The 17201-nt window shown below is 43.1% G+C and overlaps 1 protein-coding gene across 12 annotated transcripts in view; it reads right to left on the reverse strand.

Annotated features, from left to right (window-relative positions):
• Window positions 1–24: 24 nt before the first annotated feature.
• The window catches only part of map4k3a (mitogen-activated protein kinase kinase kinase kinase 3a), a 35950-nt gene continuing 18773 nt past the window's right edge, over window positions 25–17201 (reverse strand). For 3 of the 12 annotated variants that reach the window (XM_035172808.2, XM_035172806.2, XM_047342254.1), the window contains 21 exons: window positions 16476–16538; window positions 14224–14276; window positions 13664–13702; window positions 11957–12031; window positions 10247–10298; window positions 9747–10125; window positions 8363–8469; window positions 7948–7989; window positions 7601–7685; window positions 7409–7488; window positions 6947–7007; window positions 6726–6843; window positions 6565–6623; window positions 6267–6370; window positions 5977–6148; window positions 5822–5890; window positions 5595–5687; window positions 5434–5504; window positions 4996–5051; window positions 4843–4896; window positions 25–4131 (listed from right to left, as the gene is read on the reverse strand). In XM_035172808.2, coding sequence (XP_035028699.1) covers window positions 4044–4131; window positions 4843–4896; window positions 4996–5051; window positions 5434–5504; window positions 5595–5687; window positions 5822–5890; window positions 5977–6148; window positions 6267–6370; window positions 6565–6623; window positions 6726–6843; window positions 6947–7007; window positions 7409–7488; window positions 7601–7685; window positions 7948–7989; window positions 8363–8469; window positions 9747–10125; window positions 10247–10298; window positions 11957–12031; window positions 13664–13702; window positions 14224–14276; window positions 16476–16538 — 1920 coding nt within the window. In that variant the 3' untranslated portion in view covers window positions 25–4043. The remainder of the gene's footprint in view (window positions 4132–4842; window positions 4897–4995; window positions 5052–5433; window positions 5505–5594; window positions 5688–5821; window positions 5891–5976; window positions 6149–6266; window positions 6371–6564; window positions 6624–6725; window positions 6844–6946; window positions 7008–7408; window positions 7489–7600; window positions 7686–7947; window positions 7990–8362; window positions 8470–9746; window positions 10126–10246; window positions 10299–11956; window positions 12032–13663; window positions 13703–14223; window positions 14277–16475; window positions 16539–17201) is intronic. The other 9 variants (XM_035172813.2, XM_047342249.1, XM_047342253.1 and 6 more) reach the window with 7 other exon arrangements.

The following is a 17201-nucleotide window of genomic DNA, read 5'->3' on the forward strand; positions in this document are numbered from 1 at the left end:
AAATGACCACATGACAGCGGCGGGTTGAGTTCCTTCTTTTTAATGTGTTAACCTGTCATCTCATAAATCTGTTACACTTCTGAAACAAAATATAGGCAATTATACAGTATGTAAAACAAACCCATTTTTATTTTACACTATATACATTTCATAACATGTGCATTGCATTATGAAAACAAAAAGACAAAGGTGGTGTGATAGCGACCGAACGGAGGAGACGTGTGTTGGGAGGATCCTGGATCAAACTGGGTTTTAAAGAACTCATGTGTTTAGTTTCGACTGGAACCAAGTGGAGTTTACCTCCAACCAGAGGAAACGTCTTAATGCTAAAGGTTTCATCCAGAACATATCTGGTGTCGTCTCCAAACCGTCCCGATGAGTTAGTCACACGTGATTTGACCCGGGAGCAACTTGAGCTCATGAAACAACAAACAGTGGAAGTCCGAGTTGGCTCCAGCTTCAGAGGATCACAGATTAAAATCAGAAAATCGTGGAAGCATCTTTCAATCCCACGGAGACACATTGTTATTCTGCAAAAAGGAAGTTCCCCCCCCAAAAATAAAACTGAATGAACCCACAGGAAAGACAAACATAACCTTAATGCTTTTATATGAGCGGCTGTGATAGAGGAGGAGTTTTTAATCTCTCGTTAACTTTGTCTTTGAACGAGAGCATCTTGCACGATTATCTAATTATTATTATATTATTATAATATCTTATTTTGACATCACATTAAAAATAACATCAAAACCAGTAACTGTTTGTTCTTTGACATGAATCCAGATGTAAAAGGAAAGTTTGATGAATTTATTCCAAATGAACGATAAACGGGAAACGCTGCTAAAATGAAGAGATGTTTCAATCAATCGATCAAATTGATGAACTGAGCTAAATATTAAAAGTGAATAATGAATAGATTGAACTGAATTATCTCTTTGAAAACATTTGAATGAAAACATTTGTGAAAGAAGCTTATTGTGTGAACTGAACTTGGCTGCAGCTCCGACACTGTCACGTGTTAACGGATCTTGGCAAGATGCTAACCTATTAGCATGACTGTGGCTAATCCACTCGACTTGGGGAGTCACTCACTTTCAAGGCAAATCTAAATAACGGCAATAAATGTCCACGTTTACTTCTTTTTCTGGTTTGTGAAAATCTCTGTGACGAGCGAGAGTCGCCTGAGGAGCTCAGCAGGTTTGGCTTTTGTTTGAAAAACGGAGCAGACTCCAGATGAGGTCAAAAGCGCAGGATGGTGACGCCCGTGTCCAAGACATGGAGACAACGGGACGAGGTGGAGACACATCGTCTTAATACACAGTCTATGAGTTACACCCCAGTGACACGCAGCATTGAGATTCTACAAAGGAAGAAGGAGAAGTTCTGCTCCTCATCCGCTCCTTGGCAGTTCAGCATGTTGTCCTAACGTCTTGTATGATCCATATTTGTGCACAGGTGATTTAAAACAACACAGAACGAATCTGGAGCTGGAATCCAGTGAGAGGATCTGCTCAGTAAGTGGACCAGTGGAACAGCGTGCAGGGCCACAGCGTGCAGGGCCACAGGTGTGATGTCTGGAGTGTCACTTGAACTTCAGCTTGACGTAATAATCGTTTTCATCTTCGGTCTACGACAGGATTCATAGTGTGGCCTTGAATTCGTTTGTGTGTGAATGTTAAAGCACTAGATTTCACAGGAAGCAGGATTTTAAGCCCGTGTGTCGTCAGAAGTCAGATTTTGTTCACAGGGTCTCAGCCCGGTTCCAGTTTCAAGTGTCCATCAAGCAGAGAAATCCCAGTTCACCCAGCAGGGACCATCACATCTGTATCACTGTACCAGGAGCACTTAGTGTCATATCGATGTGGTGACGTCACTGCTGTGCTTGTGTGTGTAACCTGACTAATGCATCTGATTGGTTCACCACCTGCAGCTCACACCTGTCTCCACATGACTGAGGAGCCAGATGGCTACAGCTCGGAGAGATTTCAGGATTTTCTTATTTGATCTAAACTAGTGAGAAACCTCTCGTGTCACAGCTTGTGAAGATGTTAGCGTACGACCACGTGTCTCCTGCAACCACACGCTGCTCCTCTGCATGCGTGAGGCGTCCTCTAGAGTCCCAGCAGCTGAAAACTAAGATTTACACAGAAATCTAAATGTCGTCTCATCTTCCAACCTCACACACAGGTTTCATCTGGACTAAACATAATAAGTCTTATTATCCTGGTTTTACATGTGTTTGATCCAATGTGAGGTTTTCTGCTGCAGAGAAATCTATCAAATGATTTGATTATTACCTCCAACAAAGAGGTTGTGTTTCCTTTAGTTTGTTTCTCAGCAGGATTCCACTAAAACTACAGAAAGTTCGAACATTAACTTGGTGGAAGGATGGGACAAAAAAAAAGAGAAATATTAAATATTGCTGCAGATCCAGGGAGGTTATGTTTTTTTATCAATCTTCAGGAAATAATTGGTGAATTTAAATGTGGATTCCTCAGCGGACTGTATTTTAATTGACTTTAATTAAACTTCTTGTATATTTATTATGTTTCATTTAAACCGGCTCTACTGTATAAATATAAACCATTTTTCTTTCTGTGTAAATCCAGCTTGCTAAAGGGGCTTCAGGCAGAAACTGTCACGATCTGATCAGATCTGTACACGATGCACTAATATGTCTATGCACACACATATACACACACACACACACACTGTGCATACAAACAAGGTCATATAATGACATCACATTTGTTTATCAAATACGGTTTTTTTTCTCTGTGCAAAGTCTTAACACCAGTGGTTCAATAAAAATAAAAAAAAAACATTTAAGAAAAGAAATGAGGCTTTCTGATTAAAATAGAATAAAAAAACAAAAACAAGAAGATGATGTCGAGACAGGAAACAGAAACGTAAATGAACAGAACTCAAACGTACGCTGACCTGACGACAGTCGCTGTGGTGCCAACAAGCAGGAAGTCTGGATGGCGACGCATGCAGGATGAAAACGACCAATCAGTGGTGCTTCCTGTGTTCGCTCAGTCCGACCCTGAGCTGCAGATCGTTATTAGAACAACATCAGACGACTAAAGCTCCACCTGAGGAGACTGCGGGGGGGTCCTGGACCTCGTCACATGACCGGGGTAAACAGGAAGTGGATTTACTGCCCTGTCACACCTCCACGTCTCTCTGTCTCTTATTTGTCTCCACGGTTGTACAGAGCAACTATACACACACCTATCTACACGACCGTAGTCTTTTTAGTGTTTGTCTCTGTCAAAAAATACTACATTTATATTTACAACAATTAAATAGAGGTCAATTAAGCACTTGTGTGGTGTGGTGATGGAACTGGAATTTGATTCTAGCAGAGGTGGCGAAGCTTTTTTAGTCCGTTTTCTCTTTTTTATCCTTTAAAAAAAAAATTAATAAAACAGGAAAGCCATCCTGGTTGTTAAAGTTACATCATGCCACAATAAATAAAGGTGTAGTTTAAAAAAAAAGGAGGAAGGGGAGAGAGGGAGGAGGAGGGAGGAGGAGACAGAGGAGAAGACGACAAAGGGGAGAGGGGAAGGTTTTCTGTGCAAGATGGCTGTTCCGTGAAGCTTTAGCGCAAGTAGCAGTAGTAGTAGTAGTACTAATGTGTGTAGAAGTAGTAGTAGAAGTAGTGTTGAACTTCTGTGCTGGACGCTGTTTTCCCAGTGTGCGGTATGCAGGGGGAGGTGGGATGCTATCAGGATTCTGGGCTGAAGTCGCCCCCCCACCCCAGCCATCGCGACCCAGACTGGCCTCAGACCAGCTGCTTCAACCCGCGCTCCGTCAGAAACCAGCCCACAACCCGCTGTCCTTCTACAACATGCTCAACTGATACACATAAAAACACTGCGGAGTGGGAATCCACGTCTGCACCCACAAACTGCTCGTCTCCCAGTTACACTGCCCAGTGAGAAGGTGGAGGCCGGTGGGATAACGTTGGACTGAGTGTGTCTCCCGGTTGCATCAGTGGTACGCTGTTTACAGATTGTGTTTGTGTGTGCGAGTGTGTCTCAGTAGCTGTTTTCATGGCCTGCCAGGATGTAGAGGTTGCTGTGGGCTGTAGGGTTGTCAGTGGGCCTGCTCTCCAGCACCACCACTCTGTAACACAAACACACACACAAGTGAGGATACAAAGACATAAATCATGTTTTCCCCTTTAAATCCCTGATAAAGGAACAACCCAGTCTGTTTCAGCATGTTATTAGTTCTTCTGCAAGGAGTAAAATACGTAGAGACAACCAGCAACCCACGCAGGATCCACTCTAACCCTGTAAACGCCCGGTTAACAGAAGACAGCGACAGCAGGGACACATTTCATTATGAAACTACAGTAATACCTCAGGTATCCTGCAGGGAAACAGAGAGAAAGCTGTCAACCATAGACTGTGTATGAAGATGGACGACAGGACAGCTCTCCAAAAGTGAAGCCAACCAAGATGGTGGCACTGACCCATGTACGGGAGATTCTGGAAACATGTCGAGCAACTTCAGACACAGTCTCAGGTTTGACAGGAACCCAACGGCTCACACATCAAACCTACAGGCTCCCGTTGAGCAATGAGGCAGGAGACACCAGAATAATCTAATAGAGGTTGACGGAAGCTCAAATTGATTAAAAGTTGTGAAGCTGAATTTAGTGTTCAGACCATACAAAGATGATTTTGGTGTCAATGCCGTCCTGACTTAATAAAGTGTGTTTTCACACAGAGTCCCTTCCTCCTAAAGCTCCTGAGTCAAGCAGACCTCCAGACTTCCCACAGAAAGAGGCAGAGGTTTGGGCCACGTGTGGCCAGCGAGCAGTGGGTGTACCTGGGCAGAGAGATGCCTCTGTCCCCGGCCTCTGGATGTCTACAGTCAGCACGTCTTCAGTGAGAAGACATCATAGTTAACACAGACCAGAGGGTGACGATGTGTATGAAGTGAGAAGTCGTGTGTACGTGCTGGTGACTGGCGTGTTCTCACCTGTCTGATCCCAGTAGTCTGAAGATGCGTGTGCTGTCAGAGATCTCCTGGGTGATCTGACCGAGGGAAGAGACAAAGTCAAGGTCAGAGTTCAAGGAGAAACCGTGTAATGTCCGGTGGGAGGATACGTGTGAGGTCCAGTGAATCACGGCTGATCTGGCTGATGATTAATGATCATCAGTCGGATATTCATCATTAAAATGTCTTTAAAGCCTGTTTCACTCATAAACCAAGATGTTAAAGATTAAATTCAGTTTTCTTCTGACTGGCCGACACAAATCACGTTAAACTGGACCCTGATCAAATGTTTCATGACTTCAAATAACATCCTGTCTAGATGCGTGGAAGTGAACCTCATTACACGGACCATAGGATATCACACACACTCTCACAGACACACACACACACATACTCTCACACACTCTCTATACATTGCACCTCGTTGGTCTTGAAACTCCGCCCCTGCATGCCATGCCTCCAGAAAGCCAGGACACTGTCTTGGAGACAAACTGCAAACAAGCAGACAGACAAACAAGCTTGTAATTTAAAAACCCACGAGCAGAGACCTGAGTCATGGGTGCGGTTGTGTTTTTATTTACCCGTGGCTTCAATCTGGAAGTTGAACGTCAGCTCGGCTGAAAGCTTTCTGCTGGATTTCAAGCGGCCCTGCAGGTTCACTATCTTTATACATCCTGTAGAGAGAGAGAGGTTCTGATGAATCTGCTGCAAAACTCTGTGCACGCGGACCTGAAGTAGTGAAGAGCTGCACAGCACAGAGAGAGTGTGTGTGTCTGTGTGTGTGTGTGTGTGTGTGTGTTGTACTCACTGTCGAGGCAGACCAGGATGGTGTCCCTCTCTAGCTGAGTGACGTGGATCACACACGTCTGTGGTGTGTCTGCACAAAGATGAGGGAGAGTTGGTGTTTAACCTTCATGTTCAACACGTCACAAACATCATTCACACGTCAGCACCGTTTCACACCTTCTTCTGTGAACCAGGACGAGGTACAGTTGGGGTTGACTGTGCCGAACCGGACCACCTGGCTGGGTTCGGTGCCTTTACTGACGGCCACGCAGATCAGAGGGTAGGTCTGCTCCGGGACCACCAGCATCTCAAACACCTCCAGCGGACACGGCAGCGGGAAGTCGATGTTCTGTCGAGTGGAGGAAAAAGAGAAGCTGCCTTAGTGTCGCTTGTTTGTAAAGAGACGACAGGACCTCAGACAGGAAGTCAGTGAGATTTACAGCAGAAAGGAATAAACCAAAACAAACCTTGATGAGCATGAACTTCTGCATGGACTCCACCCACTCCAGCAGCATGACACTGGACTGGAAGGCTCCACACAGATACTTGTGGCCTGTGTACGGGTTTCTCACTGCAACAACACATCATTATTACCTTTGACGTTTTGTGTCTCAGCAGCACTACACACGTTGTTCATTAGCCTCTATGCGTCTTATCTTTGTTACTGAACTATAATATGTGGTTTTACAGTGTTGTTACGCACCTTTCAGTTCGTTATTCACTGAACTTACAGTATTATGGGACATATGAAATGCTCCTGCTCACCTACGCAGCACTTTTGGCAGCCTTTAGTGTCTGGAATTTTATTGGACACAGAAAACTTCCTGCAAAAGGCACAAACAGAGACAGTTTGTGGTTTATGTTGAAGTTCGAGACTTCAGAGGATCACAGGTAAATGTGGTTTGGCCTCCTGGTTGGAGCGTTACCTGGGAATCATCTTATCAGGCAGCCTGTGTGTGGGAATGGCTACTGGTAACTTCTGTAACTGCCGGGCCTGTTCGAACAGACCGCTCAGGGTGTGAGAGTACAGCTGCGACGCTTTTCCTGGAATTAGGATAAAGAGAAGACACATCTCTTAATATGAGAAAGAAAAGTACGAATCCTGTTATGACAATCGATAGAGAAGTAGATAAATGTTAGAGCTTACCAGATATGGAAAGAAGACAATTGTTCATGACGTATAACCAGGTACACCTTCGTGGGAAGAGCTGCAGACAGAAGAGAGAGAAAATGAAGATGCAGCAAATTAACACAACACAACTAGATCACATTTTCATAAAGTATATAACTATTATTTTGTTTTATGTGCTGCTCTGCTCACTTGTTTGTCAGCAGGATCACACAAATACCCCTGAACAGATTTCCACTAAACTTGGATGAGACGTGGGCCAAGAACTAACCATAACATTTTAAGGCAGATCTGGGATGTTTTTTAATTAACATAGTGAGATACAGCGTTTTTTGGTTTGTTTGTTTTTTCACAGATTTCCCAGGGAACAACTCACGGACTGAGATCTGTGAGTTTGTGCAACGTGCAGCAGCTTTAATGAATTTAAGTGAGTGTTGTGCAGAGGCCTCTCCGTGTGAAAGTCTTTATGTTCAGTCGCACCTGCTCCATCGTGGTCTCATGCAGCTCATTAAGGTTTAATGTGTAGATCCCCTCTTCAGCTCCAAATATCAAATACTGGTCTGGAAAAAGAAACACAACAATAAAGTCATTAGAGCCAAAACAGCTCCGATTACAACATGAACAAACAAGTAGAGGAGTGAGCTGGTGTTCAACTGGTTTCCTGCTGGTTACCTCTGGTGTCTGGGTTGATCCATGAAGTGGCACAGTGGATTTTCAGAGGACAACCGTTGAACACCTTGGAGAAACATGCACCCATCTGCCAACAGGAGACGGTTAATGAATATGGTGCAAAGGAAGAATTGAACAGATAACATGGTGACTGCGCAGATAACGATGTCTTCATTTTATTAATTATAAACTTCTCCCCAGAGATATGAAGGTTTTCTTGAGGAGAACACAGTTTAAATTAAATATCTGATTTGCTTCTGACAGAGTGAATCTACTGAAATCCAACAAACATGTAAAGCCCGTGATTATAGATATGATGGTATACAAAGCAGAACCAAACTGTAACTTACATGGACTTTAGGTGTGGGTGGGAGACCGTTGCTGATCGGCGTCTGGGGAGAAATGCAGAAACACAAACACACACGCACAAAGTCAGTAAGCACTTGTTTTGGCCCGACTCTTGTTTGAGGCCCAAAAATTCATCATTTTGAAACTTCACAGGCTTCAAATCTTCACATTAACTCAACATTTTGGAATTTGTGAGAACTATTTTAAACATAGTCATTCAAATCTGTGTCCTGAGTGCAAAGGGACACAATACAGCCAACTGCCTTCAACAGGGTGCAAACCTTTCTGCTCTACGACTCAGCAATATGTGCATTATTATCAATTATATCAATATGTTAACTAACAAGTCAGTGAAAATCTATTTGGACCCTTTGGAAATTCCTCACAAATCCCTGCTGCTGAGCAAAGTCTGCTTACCGCCACATCCTTCTTGTCTTTCCGTATGGGGACACTAGGGGGCATGGTGGACTGTCTCTCTGCCGGACTGTCCTTCTCTCCGTTGTGTGGAGCGTTCAGCCCATTGCCTGCAACCAACAAGAACAACAGAGCCACAGCTCAGTACGTCTGAGAGACAGAGGGACAGAGGGACAGTGTGAGGGACAGAGAGGGACAGAGCGGGAGACAGATCGGTACAGATGGCCCCTGCGAGAACAGTCCACTCACACCGACACTCAGGGACATCATTGATTTCAGTGAGTACAGTCTAATCTACAGGACTCGAGACACAGAGGAGAGTTCAGCTAAAACAAAGAAATACTGGGAGCAGAGAGGGAGGGAGCAGGCTGCAGCAGGAAGAAGACAGAGGAGCAAATCTGGTCGTGACCAAAAGAAGGCGTGAATGAACCAGACCGGTTGGACAGTGGTCAGCTCAGTGTGCAGACGACTGGGATGACAGGTTTGAGTAGGCAAATTAAATACCTCAATACTGGGACTGAGCTATGGACAAATACATTTTCCCTCACGACAGCTCAATAAAAAAAGTTTTCTACCAGAACGTAAGAGAAATATGAATTAACTGATCCAATGTGAATGTATCATGTCTTGGAAGTTATTATCAAACTTGCCCTGTTCTGAATCAATTCAGTATAAAAACCATAAAATCCAAATAAAGTCCTGAGATTAAATGAAAATCAAAAACCTAAACTTATCCAGAGTTTTTAACAGGACTGAAATGTGAAAATATTAGAACTACTCCTGTGCTGCATTGTTTTTCAAAAACGTGTATTCCCCAATCATAATTATTATAATAATAGACATAATTGATGTATTTTTACACTGGTGCTTCTGCTCCTGATCAGCTTCCATCTCAAAATAAAAGAAACTGCATTTGATTATTTAGCTACAGAATCCTAACTGAGCCGGTATCATTGAATCACTAATACAAACACAGCAGCAGGACGTGTGTATTTTAGTTCTGGATGAAACTAGAGGATCATTTCATTATGTGCAGCGTCACACGTATGTTTCTGGTTCTGATGAGTCAGGACGATGTTTTCTCCTCCTTCTTCCTCCTCCTCCTGGGAAGCGAGGGTAAGTGGTAGCAGACTGGTATGTTCTGACTGATTGGGGTTAATCAACCAATCCGATGCCAGTAAAGATGACAAACAACCATATTAAGCAGAAGCTGATGGACGGGAGGAACTACAAACAAAAAAAATTAAAAGGCACTAGTATTAATGAGCTCATGGGACAAATAAAATCAACCAGACTCCGAGGACTGACTGATGGGAGACCACACAATCAGTCGAAGGGGACAAAAGGGTCTGTGGACACTACCAATCTACCAATCGGCTGCTCTTACTCGCTTCCTTCTCCTCCTTTTTTTCCTCCTCCTCTTTCACTTCCTTCAGCACCTCCCACGCCTCCTCCAGCTCCTCCTCTGTGTGAGGCGTGTGGAGCCACTCCCAGAAATGCCTAAAGCTCCCATCATCGTCGGGGGCAGAGTTTTCGCCGTCCGTGCGCTTTGGACTCTCGTTACCTAGGCTGCTGCGGCGGTGGGGCGGCAGCTTCGGGGGCGGGGGCCGCGGGGGGACGTTGGAGGCGGCCTTGGCCGGACTCGCCGTCTGCGGGGCCGGACAGCGCTTGATGGTCCCCCCCCCTCCGCTGTCGTCCTCACTGTGGGATTGGCTGTCGTCTTGTTTGAGTTGCTGCTGCTGCAGGGACGAGCAGATGGACTTGGGCTGAGAAGAAACAGTTAGAGACGAAGAGTCGGTTCATTTCTCAGTTTATAGGAGAAAAACTATTCAAAAACTAAAACTGCCTTTTGTATTTCATTCTTAAGATACAGTCCCTTGTTCATACCTTGGGTGGCAGCGGGGGTGGGACCTTTGGCCTCATGATAGTGCTCGATTTACTGAAGAGTAAGAAGACAGTTTAAAGCTCTGCTGAACAAAACACGAGTTAAACTGAAATCTATACAGACGATTGTTATCATGTCACCACCGAGGCTATGGTCGCTCTTCCCATTTTCATAAAATCACATACTTAGAATTTATACTTATACATTTTGAGGTTTAAAAACTGTACCGTCAGTGTCTTTACACAGACATTTAATTTATTTATGATAAATTTAGATTTGTAATTTCTTCGATATGGAAACCAGATGTGATCAGACATTAAAGTAGACTCTGAAATGAAAAGTATAACCATAACCCGACACTGGGACAAGATAACTACTTAAAAAGGTTAATAACTACATACAACGTGATGTGATGAGGAAAATCTACAGATAAAGCTTTCGTAAAGTATCTGAGAATAGTAGAGCTGAAATTACTATAAACATTTTAATACTTCAAATTATTCTCTGACAATTGTTTTTACTAATCTCGTTAAACAGAATATTTAATCAGGGTTTGAGTTGTAATTGTTTTTCATTTGATTCAATAGACGTCATATCTTTTAAGTTTTTAAGCACAGATTTATGATAAAAACCATAATCCTGAGGATAGAGCAGCACGTTATTCACAGAGTCTTTATCGATTTCAGCTTATATCCTGAAGATTTACTTGTTAATGACCACAATGAAGCCATCTCACACACACACACACACACACACACACACACACACACACACACACACACACACACACACACACACACACACACACACACACACACACACACACACACACACACACACACACACACACACACACACACTTAAAGGTTCTTTCTGTTTCTGTAATCAATCAGTTGAGGATGATGCTGAAATTATTATTAGGTGTGAAAGGACTTTCTGACTTCAGTGGAAAATATCTGTGTGTGCTGCAGACATTTGGCTTTTTCATGACGAGAAACAAGGCAGGATGCCATAAAAACAGTTTTATAAGGGCGGGAGAAGGCAGTAGGAAGCACACACTCACACACAGCAAGGACACACACACACACACACACGCGCACTCATACACACACAGCAAGGAGGCGCACACACACACACACACAGCAAGGAGGCGCACACACACACACACACAGCTAGGAGGCACACAGATGGCGGCGCAAGTGAAGAACAAAACAAGATAGCAGCAAATGAGATGTCAAGGTTATGAGGAATGAAACAATACGACGCGCAGACCACATATTTTGTGTCTCACAAAATATATAATGTGATGAACCAGAATCTGACTTGTAGCTGGATCTAAAATTCACTTAATTTACTTAAATACTGTGGTTGTTGGTCCTGAACATGACAAACGTTACTCCCTGTCCCTGTGTATTTGTAAACTGTAGAAAAAAATCTCTATCAACAGCTACCGGTTATTTTGGGTTAGGGTTACTGTTAGTAACTTCACACAAGTAGTAACAGCATGGTCAACACACAGTCTGTACACACACAAACACAGGTGGCATATGTGGCGTGATGGTGGGGTGTGCTGCGTAAAGATGCTCGGATGAAACTGTGAAAGACGAAGCTTTCCTCCTCGTCCTGCTCCTCATCCTCCTCCTGTGTCGGGGGAGGAGGAGGAGGAGACAAGGAGGAAAGGCTTCCACTTCTAGCACTGGGAGAGAACTTACTGAGTGTGAGTTTCATCATCATCTGCACCATCATCATCCTCATCCTCATCATCCCCTAAGTGTGCCACATGGCCCCTGGGAGAGGAGGTGAAGATAGAGGAGCAGGGTGGGGGAGGAAGGGGTGGAGGAAAGGGAGGTAAAAGAGTAGAAACAGAGGATGGAGTAGTGGGAGCAGAGGAGAGAGAGATTAAGTGAGAGAGTGAGAATGGGAGCAAGCAAAGGGAACAGGAGATGACAACAGGAGGAAGAGGAGGAGGTGGAAGAGGATTGGGAGGAAGAGGGGAAAGGGGAGGGAGATCTGAGTAAAGCTTGGTCCACAAATGACCTCTAAGCTCTAAACTCTGGGCAGATCTGAAAGGACTGAATGGATTCAAACACAGAGTCTGACGTTCACACTGAGATCGATCAACCAATCATTACATCTACAACAGGCCCGGTCCACAAGGGACTTTAAACACAAGCAGACAGACTCAACTGTTCAAACCCAAACAGTCCTTCAGATCCACACTCTCCTCCACAACAGACTCAAACTCTCATCGGTCAGTTCAACTTTACTGCAATGTATATCCAGTACATCCTCAAATATCAGCTCTGATCCACAGTGTAGAGCTACATAAAGAACCATCGCTTCAAACTGGTCAAATCAGAGAAACACTGACTTGTATTTAATCATATTTTAGTCAAATGTCTCCTTGTTGTTCTAATTTAGACTATCTTCACAAAAATGACCTTGAAACATTGATCCAAAGAACAAGTGGAAAGATGGTTGACTGAGTATTTATATTCTACTTTTACTGTCCAGCATCAAACCAGAACTTTCAGGTAAATGTCATAAACTGTTTACTAATCTTTTTCCTAACCCACTTTGATCAACCTGCCAAATAACTGTAGCATCCTGAACTAACACAAACCTCAGAGACACTAAAACAAACTAAGAACTGCATCTGACACAGATCAGTAAACTCCTGTCTGACTTTAACAAGGGAGATGAAAGGGGAGAAAACCTGGGAGCAAACACACTAAAGAAACCACATCATATAGAACACAACTTCTACTGCAACATTATTTTGATCATGTCAGTGAAACATTGATCCAACAAATCGGTCTCTAAAACAATGAGGACTCCAATTTAGACCCTAAGACATTTATTAAATCTTTGTCTATAGATATTAAAACTCTTTCTAATCTTTGTTACTATGCAGACAAAAGAATTTAATGAAACACGTTTGTTGTAACAGATCATAGAAAATAGTTAAGCACAATAATGATGGTCATCATTTTATTTTTGGGGCAAATGCGAAGAATTTGGACACAGACTTGCCAGTAAAATTGCTAAATTCACCCACTGCAGCTTTGGGTAGGAAACTGTATTTACGTGCCTGTGTGTGTGTGTGTGTGTGTGTGTGTGTGAGTGTGTGAAAGCACACATGAGAGTGTGTGTAAGCCATGCTCTGCAGGAAGCTCCTATGAAGCACAGCCTTTTCCTGGTGACATCAAAGCGTGACGCAAGCCGCAGAGGAAAAGTAAAACCCAGACAGCGGAGAGCCGCGACAGCCTGGAGTCAATACAGCAGCGTTAGTTGCGTGTGATTGGCCTGATTAGTCCTGCCGTTAACAATGATTGGCTGATGGGTGGGCGTGGTTAGAGGACCAGCAAATCAAGACACCCCGAGTCGATCGGAGTGCGAGGAGGAGGAGTCTGACTTACCTCTGCTTGAGCTCTTCCTCCACAGATTTGAGAAGACTCCTGTTAATTGAGAGAAAAGCACAGACAAGTTTGAGAAGGAGGTAAAAAAATAGAGTTTCAGAGTTTTGTTAGAATGAAAATCTTTATGCTTCTTCGCTGGTTTCTTCTACGTGTATAGATCCTGTTTCTCATCCTGAGATATTCTGATTCTTTTTGTTTCTTCCAGTTTTGCATTTATCATCAACAGAGACGCTCACTCTTAAGATTTAGGGACATTTTCCAGCTGTTTTCTCACTTGACCATTTTCCGAACATTTTACTCGGGAGCTGGCAGGAAAAGTTCCAGAATATTTCCGGGGCAACTGACTCAAACATTTGCCTTGTCACAAACAGTCCCTCCGTAAAAAAAAAGGTCTGAAAGCAGTCAAAGTCGATAGGCTAACATGAAATCTACCTGTTTTACAACCTGTCTCTATGTCCACACATTTCTTCAATCCAGAGGGTAAATGACAGATGCAACAGTAAAAGATCAGGAGAGCAAACAGTGGAAGAGTTTCTCATGAGCAGAGAGTTGAGACTCACTTGTTTCCTCCCAGTAGACTCGGTGAATCATGCCCATACTCCAGCTGCAAGTCCTACGAGACAGACAAAGGACATTAGAACAGAGACACAACATCTCATCACAGGCTCATTAAAGAAGATGCTATGTGATTGATTTCTCCGAGGCCACAGGCGGAGCTGAAGCTTTTGGTCACGTGTCACTAAACTACATTAAAACAGTGTCCACTGCTGAAACACTGTTCTAATGCCAAAGTACTGCAGTGGCTGTTAGTGCAGCAGCCACAGTGACGGTTAAACAGCTTGATAGAAATAATATGATCCCCATGTAACAGCAATTTATTGTTCATAACCACAGACATAACAAGGCTGAATACAGTGAGCCCACGGTTAACTGTGTGTGTCAAGTTCACTTTGTGTTTGATTAAATGCAATTCACATTGTGGCCTCTGAAAGATGTTAAATATACGATGTTAGCTGAAACAGCAAGTTCATAGTTTTGATAAAGACGATGTTTGGTTACAAAGGTTTGCAGATAAATTTAAAACTGTTTTTAAACCTGTTATATTAAATTATAGGTGCAAGAGAACTGAATAACTGAAATTCAGCCAAAACAAACTGCCAGTGTCTCTTTTTCTGGATTCAAAAGGAGTAAAAGGATTTTATCGAATTCCTACATGAAATTATAAAAAGAAAAAAAGTTGCTTTTAAAACTAGATTTAAAATCGACTTATGTACGTGTCATCAAACGGTTGTTTGGGGGCAATAGTATATATATATATAATAAGTAAAGTATTTCAAAAAAGCCTTTCTAAAGCTGAGCACATTTTTAAAAAGCTTGTTGATTACGTGTTGGATGATAAAGTGTAAAGTTCCTGCAGCACATTTCAAACCAGGTTCATTTGGCTGCAGGTCGAACACGTTTGGGCCAAAACGAACAAAACTCTGGAAACAGCCACAATGTGAACGCAGAGTTGTGTCACACAGACATTTTTAAAGATAATGACGAAATGCAACAAGCGTGCAGAGGGAAACACACAAACTGCAGAAGAACAGAGAGACACACACATCATACAGACACACACACACACACACACACACACACACACACACACACACACACACACACACACACACACACACACACACACACACACACACACACACACACACACACACACACACACACACACACACACACACACACACACACACATAAGGCCTCATTGCTCTGGTCAACTACAGGACGCAAGAGGTTAGAGAACACATAAGCAGTAGTGTGCAGAAGAGAGAGGCACAATCTGTAGAGAGAAATATGAGAAGAGATACACGTGGAAAAAACATCAAGTGCAATACTGCAAAAACTAAAAAGGTGAGTGTATGTTTATAAATTTCAAAATAACAGCAAAATAAAATAAAACCATAGACTGTAAATAAAGATGGACGACATATTGCACATCTGAAATACGGGGGCCGCCCTCTAACGCTGTTGACGTCATGTGGAGCCAGAGTCTGCGCGGTGCTGATCATGAGCGGAGCCGCGGTGTTGATGTCCCGTCGATACATGTGCTGGACTAATGAAGAGTCAGAACAGTAACGTCAGTGTGATAAGGACTACTTCAAATCACAGGAAAATGTATTCAACTTGAACTTGGGCCATGTCCCATCCACTAACATGGAGGAGGCAGGGTTTGTGATTTATTCTGCAGCCACCAGGAGGCGATAAAGATGATTGGGATTAGCCTGTGGGGAGCTGTGATGTCGTCCATCTTTTTCTACCATCTATGGTACAAACCAGTGACTTCATATAAATGTGACTGATTCTAATGTTTGTTTATCTGAAAACATGAAAACAACAACATCACTAAGGACGCTTGTCACCATGACGACTACAACACCAGTTAGTGAGACAAAACACAAACCAAAGGCTGGAAAAAGAAGAACAGAATGAGCAGTAACAGATGGATGGACCAGAATAGATGGAACAAATATGTGAAAAGGAACAAAAAATACACGTTGGACACCGAGCAGCCAAAGCAATCAGCACTGTGGAAAATGAAAAAGAAGAGAGTGAGACAGTTTGGCTCAGAAAGAGCCAGACGAAGGACAAGAGTTTGTCCTTCAGAGACACAGAAACACGGAGAGAGTGAGACAAAGGTTTAACAGAGGAGGCATCAGGTTGAGGTTGAAAGTAAAAAGAAAGAAAAAAGGCCAGTGTAGGTGGACAGAGGGAGACGCCGAAAGAGAGAGAGAGAGACGGATAGAAAGAGTACTACCAGATTAGATCTCGCGGTATAGTAGAGCTCCTCAACACAGTCCAGATAGGGCTCAGAATCACACTGGTCAGCAAGACAGAGCGAGAGAGACCTCAGTTAATATATTAACCTGGACCGATGGAGGGAACGGGGGGGAGGACACAGTTGCAAGAGTGAGGATGACGAATGAAAAATGGATTAAGGCCAAAAATGGGCTATGAAGACAGAGGCGGAGGTAGATACTGGATTATTAATCTGAAGAGACGAGGGCATGGATGGGAGCTAGATTACACGAGTGGTGATGGATGTTGGAATAAATTGCGGCAGATGGGGGTTGAAAATCAGGAAACTGGGGACAGACATTAATAAAAATACATAAATATATAAAAACAGGAGCTATACGACGTACATCAAATGTATTCTTTGGAGTATTTCTTTGAATTCAGTCCCACATATTACCTTAATCCATTTTTCCAAAGTGTTGTTTTGGATATGTTTTTGTTTATTACTAAACATGGAAACATGCTGAAAATTACTCTGCATTCAAGTCTGTAGATGCCACAAAATGCTACGGCTAACACTTATATTTAGTAACAGTTGCCAATTAATAATCTATTGGAGAATTGATGATTTATTGATTTTAAAACGCTACACATTGCACTGTCATCTTGAATGGATGGATGTCTAAGAGGTAAAGAGCACACTGGTCAGCAGAGAGAGACCATGTTATCATATTACTGTGGATGA

This window comes from Hippoglossus stenolepis, chromosome 12 (genome assembly GCF_022539355.2).
Source record: "Hippoglossus stenolepis isolate QCI-W04-F060 chromosome 12, HSTE1.2, whole genome shotgun sequence".
In the NCBI taxonomy this organism is placed as follows: Eukaryota; Metazoa; Chordata; class Actinopteri; order Pleuronectiformes; family Pleuronectidae; genus Hippoglossus; species Hippoglossus stenolepis.